Genomic DNA, 12,168 nt, shown 5'->3' on the forward strand with positions numbered 1-12,168 from the left:
GAAATAGTTCATTGATAATTCACTTTTACAATTGGTTGGTAGCCAAAGAAGGCGTAACTGAAATAATTTCTTTGCCCACTATTTTAGTGGCTATAATAAAATTCAAGATTAATGGTGTCTCTTTTGATTTTAGTTATTCAAACCTCAGAACTCATTTCATAACTTACAATGAAAGGCAACTAGATCCCCATACGAAAAAAAATTCATCTTATTTTGAAAATAAGAATGGTGAGAGTGAACGTAGCCTTTGTGGATGGATAACATATTGCAGATTTATGTCACCTTTTCCAACCAAAAACCTAGATCATGTAAAACAGTTCATAGCACAATATAGCCAACCATGTGTGCAGAAAGGAAGTTTGTGTGCTCCGTTATGACTCCTCTCTGTCAAATACCGATATTGGCAAAAGAGTGAAAAAACAAACATTCGGCTTCCAGGGCTACTAGTATTGGAATACGAATGCAAGAGGAAACGAACGTAATGGCAATGGCAATGGCAAGAATAATAATCACAAACGAGGGTCATCGTCTACATCTTATATCCCCAAAAGCACTTACTCAGCTCAGAGGCAAAAAGAATAGGAACATTTCAAATGTCAAAGCTGGCAAAATATTTCCATCTACCAATAGTAGAAGCAGCCTCTAAACTTCGAATATATCGAACGGTTATGAATAAAATATGTCGTCGTCATGGTTTGGCCCGCTAGCCTCATCGTAAGGTTAAAAGTATTGAATGCAAAATTCAACGACTAAAGATATCACTGAAGAGTAAAAATGAGGAAAATAAAGAGAATATCAGAAATCCAATTACATGCTTGAAAGATGGGTTTGCTACTCTTACAACTACCAGGAATTGGGGAAACGTAGAGTCACAGACATATCGAACAATCAACAGGCACAGAGACACGTTTGTACAAAGTGGAAGACACGATTGTACGAATTCGTATGACTTTTATGGGGTATAACAAAATAATTAAAACTATTTAAAATAAGTCACCTTTTTAAAGTGATTATATAGTATCTTTATAAAATTATAAAGTTACATTACAACATGATTTATATAGACCAAAATATATATATATATCAGAGGGAAAATGGATGAACTCCAATAGTACTAATGACGAATTGTACATGACGAAATGATGTGTGAAACATGAAGAGAATTGTCAGCACTAAGCTTTGAGGACAAAGCTTTTTGAAGGGAGGGGCAATGTTATGAATATAATTTATATAAACAATAAAATAAATACAAGTAAATATAAATAATAAATAATCATAGTAATGATTAATTAAATAGCCATTAGTTAAATGGAAAGGCATGTCTAAAGGACATGTCCATGTAACATCAGATGTGCACGAGCCACGAAATTTGGTGGAGAGGCTCGCATACATGAGATCTCCAAAACCCAAAAATCATTTTTGGAAATTCCACCTAGAAATGAATTATTAGATTATTAACCTTTTTTTAATGTTTCCTAAGTCAAAACTGATCTATTAATCATAATTAACTAAGTGAAGGTGAGAATTCTCTAGAAACTCACATGGATTGATCTAGAGATAATCTGAGCCATCGATTAAGATTTAATCTTAGTCGTTGGAGTCCCAACAGGAAGATACAAGAAGGGATCGATGTGGTGATGGAGAACACACCAAAGTCACTTGGAGAATTCGATTTTCAAGAGTAGCAGCAGTCAGTTGTCGAAGAGTTCAAGCTTCAGTGAGGAAGCAAAGACAGTGAGGGGCAGAGACAGTGATCTGGAGGAAGTTTTCCAAATCCGGAGAGGCAGCAGCAAGGAGGTCGAGTTGTTCTCAGTGAAGAAACTCCAAGGACTACGTAATTGCTGCAGAAAAGCAATTCGATTTGGCTGGAGGAAAAATTGATTCAACTTCCAGAGGCTAGGAAAGTCTTCCAAAGGGTCAGAGCCATGTTACTTGGGAGCGGGAGTGGGAGTGGGGAGCGGGAGCGAAAACGGGAGCGGGAGCGAAAACGGGAGCGGGAGCGACCATTTTCAGAAGCTCCCGGTTTGGGAGCGAATCCCGGAGCGATTTTTTAAAAATATATATATTTTTTATATTTTTTAATTTTTGATACATATATGTCAACAAAAACATGTAGAATGATGAATTAGATATAAAAAACATAGAAAAGCATAGATTGAACCATATAACAACAATCATCTAGAAGTTATAATCTTCATGCCCACGTCCGCAAGTTAGTAACATAATAACATACAACATATTGAGTCTCATGATTCATCAATCTTAAAGTTTAGAGCTTTCAAAATTCAATATATAACATTTATCATCATTGATCACCAAAGTTGTACTTGTAAGCTAAGTGTAACCATTACGACAAATAATATCTAACATGAAATGAAATGTTATAAAATGAAATGAAATGAAACAACTTTCAACTTTCATTACTAATGAGTTATAATTGCCAACTTCAAACTTAAATTGTCATATATTGTTTAAAAAAATATCATAATAAATATGAAAGAGTCAATAGTTATAAAAGCTACTAGAAACTAGAAAAGAGAAGTAAATCTATTATCTATTTCTTATGCTTGGGCCTCTTGCCACCACGAGAAATGTCTAATTTTTTAGTCTTGTTGCAAAATCAGGATCTTTGTCATTAATATCACCCTCCAAGCATTAATATCCAGAGGTATCTTTGTCATTACCTTTGTATCTGTATAGGGATCTTTGTCATTAATATCACCCTCTAAGCATTTAACATAAGATAGAAAAAGCATAGCATGTCTAGTCAAGATTTTGTTTGAGTGATGCGTACATTTTTAGAAGGGTCATGATAGAGGAGTTCGACAACCAATGTCACTAACATCAAGGTACATAGAGGGATTGGTACTCTTGATTAAATACGAGTTCCATACCCTAATACATGACAAAATTCAATGGAAACATTGCAATCCCCCAATCCTGAAATCCTGAAAAACTGACAAGTCTGCTGGATTTTGAATGAAAGCTAAAATTCTACTTTCTCCATATGAAATCCAATGAGGACAAAACCACTCCCAAACATCCTGAGTCATTTCATGGTAATGTTAAAAATTTAAGTAAAAGGATGAAAATGAAAATTAAAGAAAATGTCACTTTTACTTTAAGAATTTAACATTACCATGAATAGCATATCAATACTAGGGCCTAGACTTGATCATTAAGCTGCCCCACTCAAAAACTATTTGTTTCTTTCAAAAAAAATTGCATTTCGAACATTACTACAAAAAAAAAAATGCAAAAAAGGCAAAACGCTCCCGAAAAGGCAGGGAACGAAAAAAATTTTAGGGAGCGCGCTCCCGACCCGCTCCCGAGTCGCTCCCGCCCGGAGCGCGGATTGGGAGCGGGAGCGGGGGGGGGGGCGGAGCGCTTCCCCGCAACTATGGGTCAGAGAATCAATTTCCTCAACAAAGATAGGCAAAATAACTTCATCAGAGGCAATTATGGGCTTAAACAACCAAAGGTCTGCACAGAGGGTGACGCAGAGGGTCCAGGAGGACGAATTTATTGAAGGGAAGTTGTGTCGAGGTTGCTTGTGGAAGAAGGGAAATTCCCTTAGATAATTTTGGCCAGATTTTCTTGTTGTTTGGATTGTCAGTTGGGCATCCATAGATTGTACTTAGAATTTCACTGTTGCATAATAATAAAACCCTCAGTTGGTTTTTCTGGGGACTTTCGTCCAAAAATAACGGTGTCATTTTTATTGTGTGCGCTAGTAGTTTCTCAGTTTCCAGCACTATTTATTTCCGCAGCTTTATTTTTGAAGGTTGCAGTGTGATTAATTTGGTATTTGCCATAGCAAATAAATTGTTAAATTAATTAACAATTAGAAGAATTAATTTGAGTTGCTGCAATAGGATTTCAGTTTTGAAATTTTCACAGTCCATTCATAAAGAGTCGCTTAGTTAGGTATAAAAGCAGGGCCACATTGTAACATTCGATCATCTTATTCATTATATCCATCTTATCAATATATATACTATTTACGATACATTTTGTGTACAAATACTTTTAAAGTACAAACAATAATTGTTGTTACACCCTTCATGCCTTTGTAATATATCCCACGAATTGTTCCTCATGATGGAACTATACTCTTCCAACATGGTACACTTCCAAACCTATTGGTTTATTGCCTCATCAAAGGTAGAACTCACTAATGTTACTCATCAAGGCCAAATAGGTAGAAAATCTAGCTAGTGATATACTTTCCCTGAAATCACTGTTAGGGGTCTCCACATGATGCTCAACATCTCTTAATATTTGCTCAAGCCATATCAACCTCCTCCTGACACAACTCGAAGGAACCTCTCACTCCTCATAATCTTAAGGTTGTGCCCCAACTACTGGTGTATGTTCAACTTTCGGAGCCTCTCACTCTCGATCCTCTACCATTGTTGGATCTGTCCCATGTGTCCTCCTAAAGGTCTTGCCCCCTTAAATCTAACATCCCCATTAGCCACTATCTTCCTCTATCTTGGAATGTAGACCCTTTAGGCCTTTAAAGTCTCATTGTATTCAACAAAAATGCCCCTCTAATGAGGACTCTAGTTTAGTCCTCTTCTATGAAGGAATGTGGACATACATTGGACTACGAAACATACGGAGGTGGTTCACCTCCGATCTCACTCCTACAAAAGCCTCCTCAAGAGTCATTCCCTCCACTACCCTATGAGGACTCCTATTCTGCAAGTATGCAGATATATTGCATGCCTTTCCCCATAAGAACATAGGGAGATCTTGATCATGGATCATGGCCTTGGTTGCTCTGACTATACTCTTATTCTTCCTCTTTGCCACTCCATTCTGCTACAGATTATAGGGCATTGTCAACTATTTCTCAATTCCTTCTTCCCTGCATAAATTTTGAAACTTGTTGGAGGTATATTCACCCCCATTGTCTAATCTCATGACCATGGTCTTCTTCCTAGGCTAGTTCTCCCAAGAGCTTTAAACTCTTGAAATTAATTGAAGACCTCATCCTTGGAATTCAGGAAATAAATCCATGTCCTCCTCGAATAGTCATCTATGAATGTAACAAAATAATTGCTCCCCAAGATAGGCTCCACTAGCTTAGGACCACAAACGTCAAAATGGACCAAATCCAACACGGCCTTGAACTTTGTCTAACTGTTAGGAAATGTTTCCTTGGCCTGCTTGCCAAAAGCACATCCCTTACGTACACCATCATGCCCTATATTGAACTTCAAAAAACCAATGACCATCTCCCGTAATAGTGTTAGAGGCTTGCTTGTGGTGTAGATGTCCCATCCTCCTATGCCAAATCTCACTATCGCTAACATTGTTATGTACTAGGGCTTTCGCTAGTTGTCCTCTCAACAAATGCAAGCTATTCTCCCTATTGCCTATAACTCACCTCACACTAGCATCATCCCTTTTCGACTTGACAGCTACCTCACCCCCCATAAAACTGGCCTTCAAGTCCTCTATCCTCCATGGCCAAAACTAAGAGTAAATTCCTCTCCAACCTAGGTACATACATCACCTCCTTCACCTCCATAAGAATCCCTAAGTCTAGTTGGTGCTATATGATGCCAATGCCTTCTACTGCATACTTGGCGACATCACCAGGCTCCAATGTAGATCTTTGTGCTCCTTGGCCATACTGGTGAAAATATCACGAGATCTCATCATATGACGAGATGCTCCACTATCCACAAACCACAACCCTCTTGTAATGGTGCCAAAAATACCGGATACTAGAGCAAACTCCTGAAATTTTGGATTTAAGACCTCTGTGGTTTATTTCTTTTGACTTTGTTACCGAAGAATCCACAGTAAGAACCATTTTCTGCCAACATTTCAAATCCCAATCGGGATCCATCATCAGGACAACTTGAATGCTTGATAGAAGAAGAGCTTAATGGAGAGATTAAATAGTAATGAGGAGGGTAAATTGAAATTTTTCTGACAACTCATTTATCTATGCAGATGCAATTGTTGTTGTTTAACCCTTGTATTTCTTCTTGTTTGGACATTGTCTGGAATAACGACCGAACTTATGAGATGCAAAGCACTTGACATTTCTCATGTCTTTCTTCCCTTGTGAAAGTGCTCCTCCACTCTGGTTTTGCTTGGATTTACCAGTGTCCTTCTTTGTTTGCCCAACAAAAGAAAGCTTCTCCTCATCGCCACCCTTACGTTGTCCACCAATTATGGATTCCCCCAGATCTGCCTTCAATGAAATCATCTCGTAATCTAGCCCAATCAAGAAGCTTATCTCTAGATAGGATACCTATCACAAATGTAGCCCACTACTTGGTACACCCTTTCAGCGCTAATTTGACAAGATTGATCTCATCCACCTCTTCCCCAAAAACTGCAAGTTCATCACAAGCTTGTTGAATCCTTGTGAAGTATAAGGCCACAGTCTCAGATCTGTTCATCTTGATGTTATTCATCTTCCCCCTCAGCACCATCTTTCTTTTCTAGTTGTCACTCTGGTATAGCTTCGTCAAGGTCATCCACAATTGATAAAATAAATATTTTTTCATCATGTGAGAGATTATGTGATCCTTCACACCATCCAAAATGATGGCCCTTGTTCTTATATCTTTTATCTTATTTTTAGCCACGAGAGTAGCATCTTGAGGAACTCGAATCTCTTGGCTTGAAAATTCCCACATACCATTCATCATTAAAACAAGGGTGATTCGCTCCTTTCATGGACTAAAGATTATAGCCCCATCCAACCTGTCTACCAAGTCGAATTTAGCCACAAAACCCTTGCTACAATAAAAATCATGTTGTCATAAAACCCTTGTGATATCTCACCTCCCTCACAGAGTTTTTGTAGCTTTGATATCATGTTAAATTATTTTATACCAGATCTAATTTACCTTACTTCAACAATTTATTAAAAACCTAGAAAATATTTATCTGAAATATTTCTGAAATTGTTAATAAAACAAACACATTGGTATATTAACTCAAAAATATAGAGAAAAAATGGAGAGATCAATCACACTACAACAACAAATTTGTATCCAACACAGTCCTCCTTCATATCAAATTTCTCACGAAAATCTAGGCCTAAACCCACAAAGAAGACATAGAAAAATACAACTATTGGGAACATGGAAGCTCGACCCCACTAGGAAATTTGGCCTCAAGGAAACTAGCCCATAGAAATAAACCCTCATGAAGAAACTTGACCCTAGAAAATTAAACTTGTCTCACCAGCATCAAGGCCTTTTTTCTCATATCTTATGACCCTTGCGCACTTGAAAAATTCAGCCTCTAGACATTTTGCCGCTCCTCTTCAGTCGACTCAGCCTCTCTCTTTCCCAACTTCAACTTCCCTAAAATTTCTCCTAAAATTCGTTATTGCAATGCTCCTCACTTCTCTTTAGTCTAGCCAAGCCTCTCACTCTAGAGAAAATTGCTTCCTCCACAATTGTGTGTCTTCAGCTCTCCCTTAGGCTTATTTTATAATTCCATTAAGCCTAAAAACATAACTGTAATCTACTAAGTGATTAATGGTTAGGATTAAATCCTAAGTCTCACTTGAGATCAACAATTGAGATTATATCTAAGTCATAAATAATTTTATTATTTATCCTTAGAGATTTCGCCTAATAGTCCACAATTATTAATTAGATTAATTACTGTACTTTTCCTATATTAACCTTCGGAAAGAAATCATAAGATCACTTACTCTGCCAAGCAAGCACCAAAAGTGGCAATCAAATGTCTTCTACATGCTAAAAGACCAAGCCAATCTACAAGACGTTCTGAGGCTACAAAATCAACAATTCCAGATGTGTGCATTTAGACTATGCAAACAAGATTGGGTTAGTTGCTCAATTGATAACTTGAGTACTAGCTTGACCGATTCTTCCCATTCATGTGTGAATTCATCCGCATTACCTTTTTGTCATAGTATGGTGATTTTTATACAAAAGTCAGTGCTCAAGAGACCTTGGAAACTTTTGAAGAAATTGTTCTTGAATATATCGCAGTTACATGAATAGGATGACTTCTTGCACACCAGGTACCAATTGTAAGCTTTTCACTCAAGTTGCATCAAGGCATGCCGAATTCTTTCATGTCATTTTCAAAATTATATATTTCAAATTATTCTACTACTTTGTTAAACCAAACCACACTTGGATTTTCATCTCCATCGAACTTTGATAACTCTAGCTTTACCCTTACTGGCTACCCATATATTGTTGGACTTTTGTAGGGTGTTGGTAAGTTGATGATCAATTGAGAATTGTCATCTGTGGACATTTTATCTTCGGGAAACTCGATTGTGGATTAATTGTATTTGGAGAATTCGAATTGGCTGACGACACCTTGATAATTTCCTTTATTTCCTTTATTTCTTCCTTCAGTGTTGCCTCAAACTTTTTGCAGCCCGATTATTGTTTTTGTTAATTGTTCAAATTTTAGCTTCACATTATCATGAATCTATGTAATTTCCCTCTTTATTTTGGTTTGTTGTTCACTAACCTTCTTGTATTGGCCCTCTTTCTACTTGTAATGTTTGCCTAGCTTGTCCAACCTATCATTAATATCTATCATTTTCCTGGCCTTTGGAGGAAAATTTTAATATTCTGTAATGGTTACTATGTGATGACTATAGGGACATATTTAATTTCACTTGTATGGCCCAAATGGAGTAGCATGGATGTATAGAACAGTGTTGCATGATCGCCCCACCACCAAGGATCCAAGACCGGAATGGTGTCATGTACGAATCCTTGATCGATCCTCTGGCAAAACCACAAGTCTAAAAATCAGATCCGCAGCTTCGTCATTTTGAGGTGATGGTTGGGAATACAGAACCGTGAAGGCCCAATCCACGGTTTCGAATTCCCGATCTACAGATCCAGAAAAGGATCCATCACAGATACGTGAAGGTTCGGGCACGGAGCCGCGCAGATCGTGAGTGGATTCGAAGGGAGACAAGCAATTCTGCAGGGTTCTAATTTTTTTTTTGACTTAAGTTGGGTTGGGCCTTCCCAGACACTCCCAAGGTGCTCCCTTTATGCTCCTTAGACGCTTCCTAGATGCTCCCTCATGGCAATGATAAATTCTTGAAGATTACTTAAATTTTTAACATTACCATGAAATGACTCAGGATGTTTGAGAGTGGAACAGCCTCATCGGACTTCATATGGAGAAAATAGAATTCATACCTATTCAAAATTCAGTAGACTTAATAGTTTTCAGGAATTCAGGATCAATGGAATTGTGGCATTTCATTAGATTATATCATGTATGAGGGTATGTGATTGGCATTTAATCAAGAGCACCAAGCCCTATACGTACCCTAGTGTTGGTGGTGTTAATTAGTGTTGAAAATATTGGGATCGGCTAAATATCGGCGAGGGTCCTGAAAACATCTTATCTACAATATAGGCAAAAATATCGGCAAAATATCGGAAAATATCGGCAAACATAATATATATATATATATATATATATATATATATATATATATATTCCGATTTTTAAACATATAGCCAATATTTTCAAAATATGGCGATATTTTGCCGATATTTTCAAAATGGAAAATATCGTGATATTTACTCGGTGATATATTGTTTTGCCAAAAATATCGCGATATTTTCAAATATCGGCAATATTATCAACACTGGTGTTAATTGTTGAACTCCTTTGTCATGCCCTTAGCAAAGAGTTACCTTTCAATCAAGTCAAAATCATTGATCAAGCATGGTAAGCTTTTTCTACCATATTTTAAAGCTTGGATTAGGTAGTTTGATCAAAATTGGGCAATGTTGGCTAATATCCCTAGACAATCGAGGTAGCGGCAAAGGCTAGACAAGAGGAGAAGAATTTAGATTCTAGATGGTTGATGCATCTAGATGGTCAATGCCGAATAACTAAACATTAGTGTACAATCAATGTCATATCTATCTTGATTTATATACAAATATGCATGTTTCCATATCTTCGACAACTAATTTGGTATTTTGGATGTTTTTTAAACATAAATGCAAAAAAATATAAAAATATATATATAGTAGACACTTACGAGACACTTCGCTTCCTAGAATTTTGGGAAAATATGCTTCCGCAGATCCGCTTCCAAAAAACGTCCCCGCTTCGTGCAACATTGGCACAGAACAACTGTGTGATTGTTAATTGCAAAAAAATTGATGGCTGTACAGCATGATAATTTCTGGGGGGCCATGTGGCCATCTGACTGTGCCATATGGCCATCTCTTAAGTGCCAATAGGGTTGCACTTTGTTAAAGGACTTTGTATCAATTTAAGTGCAGGTTTGGGAGGTAACAATCCCCATCATCTTCCTCACCTCTTCTACAATTTCATGTCATTATTTTTTCTGTTATTATGCATCTATAATTGAAGTCTGTACAGTGTTTTCAATTATAAATTTTACCTATTATTAGCATCTTGTGTTATATTTTTAGATTTCATCCCAATAATGAACACATGTTGTAATAGTCACTAAACACACTGCTAATGACACTATTGAAACATAAAAATTATACTAGAAGTAACAAATGGATGCATAAAAAACCTAGGATACATAAGATATTGAGAGATACACATTACTCTTCCACATAGTTTATATGCAACACGAAGAAAAATCACAAGATCTCCTGCCATTATTGCCTTACCTTCCAGAAAAGGTTCCATTATTCTGAAGTGAAGCTTCAATTTCAAGAATTAATTCACCCAATATGTCAGCCTGTCATAAAAACAAAAACACAATTGGTAGGTACTCAAAATCAAAAAGGGAACAGGAAGTAATCAAAATGCATAAAACATTAAAAGCGCCCAATAAACTGATATCAAATAATTGCAACCTAGGTATCTAAATTTGGTATTACCTTGCCTGGGTGATCATATAAAGGACGTAGGTCTGAGAACAGAGAAGGAACCCCCTAGAGGCACAACCAAAACCATTTTATATTTCAGTTAACTTTAGTGCCACTACTTACAAGATGGCACAGAAGATAGAATAGTGCTTAAACAATTTTATATTTCAGTTATTTAGTGCCACTACTTACAAGATGACACAGAAGATAGAATAGTGCTTACAGAACGCATTACAAAATTATTCAAACAAAAATATAGTTATTTTTTCTAAAATGAAAGCATCTCAAAAATGTTTATCCAAAATAGAACTACAAATATAAAGAGTATCTTTCACCTTAGTTAGAAAGGGTCTAATATAGTTGTCCGCTGCATTCCGAAACTCTTCATTCTCGAGAAAGTCAAGAGGTATGCGCTGTAGAGAAAAAAACAATATCCAAGACAGACAACATATCAATTAATTTCGAGCATAAAGATTACTTAAATGAATTTCATTGTTCATTATATCCACTAAGGCTTCAGACAAAATGACCACTTTACTTCCAAAAACCAAAAAAAGACCTGCGACAGATGCAAATAAACTTCCAAAAAGCCACAATTGAGCAATCATGTCACAGTAGGAACACAAAAATTCAACGCAGTTTCTGGTGCAGTGCAAGCCAATGTTCGGCTTATGTGTGCTAATGGCCCAATTAGGAGAACTACCATAAACAAAGACTTAGCATTAGGCATTACAGCTGTAATAAGCAGGGCCTAGTAAACACCGAGAGTCACATTAAAGAAACTGGCTCAAGTATTAAATTGACAAAACCAGCCCAAACTCAATGACTAAGCTGAATACTGATTAATAACAAGGCGCCCAAGTTGAGACAGTATATTATATGTATCCATTTATCCATAGCACTCCCTAGTATATACAGTGGGCTTATGCCAAAGTGCCAAAACCCCCCCACACCCCAATTCCAGAAGCATGCTTTGGAAGGGAATGCCTTCAGGATCACATCAAACAAGCAGAACCTCTATCAGTCATGATTCCTCCGCCTTGAATGCCAGTCAAACCCAAGTGAAACTTATCTATCACAGCGGGAAAAAACACTCCAAAAGCACTCCCACACACTAGTGAAACACTCCTATCGAATTCGACTTTTTGGGCAATTTTTTCATTCTCTATTGCATGTGGGATCCAAGAGAATGACCCAATAGGCCCCACCACAGTTACCGAAACAATAGGACCAAATCCAAACAGGCTAGGCCACAATAGTTCACCTCCAGTAGGATCTGAACCAGACAAGAAAATTTAGTTCTATCTCAAAC

General features: G+C 37.0%; 1 protein-coding gene across 1 annotated transcript in view; it reads right to left on the minus strand.

Annotated features, from left to right (window-relative positions):
* Positions 1-12,168, minus strand: part of EMB2753 (tetratricopeptide repeat (TPR)-containing protein) — a 333,581-nt gene that overhangs the window by 64,212 nt on the left and 257,201 nt on the right. Inside the window, exons 10-12 of the mRNA XM_089432854.1 lie at positions 11,192-11,269; positions 10,869-10,922; positions 10,656-10,726 (exon numbers count right to left, since the gene is read on the minus strand). Of these exons, the coding sequence (XP_089288980.1) occupies positions 10,656-10,726; positions 10,869-10,922; positions 11,192-11,269 (203 nt within the window). The remainder of the gene's footprint in view (positions 1-10,655; positions 10,727-10,868; positions 10,923-11,191; positions 11,270-12,168) is intronic.

The sequence above is a fragment of the Pinus tabuliformis genome, chromosome 5_1, assembly GCF_031772625.1.
Source record: "Pinus tabuliformis cultivar Carrire ecotype Pingquan chromosome 5_1, CPIR1, whole genome shotgun sequence".
In the NCBI taxonomy this organism is placed as follows: Eukaryota; Viridiplantae; Streptophyta; class Pinopsida; order Pinales; family Pinaceae; genus Pinus; species Pinus tabuliformis.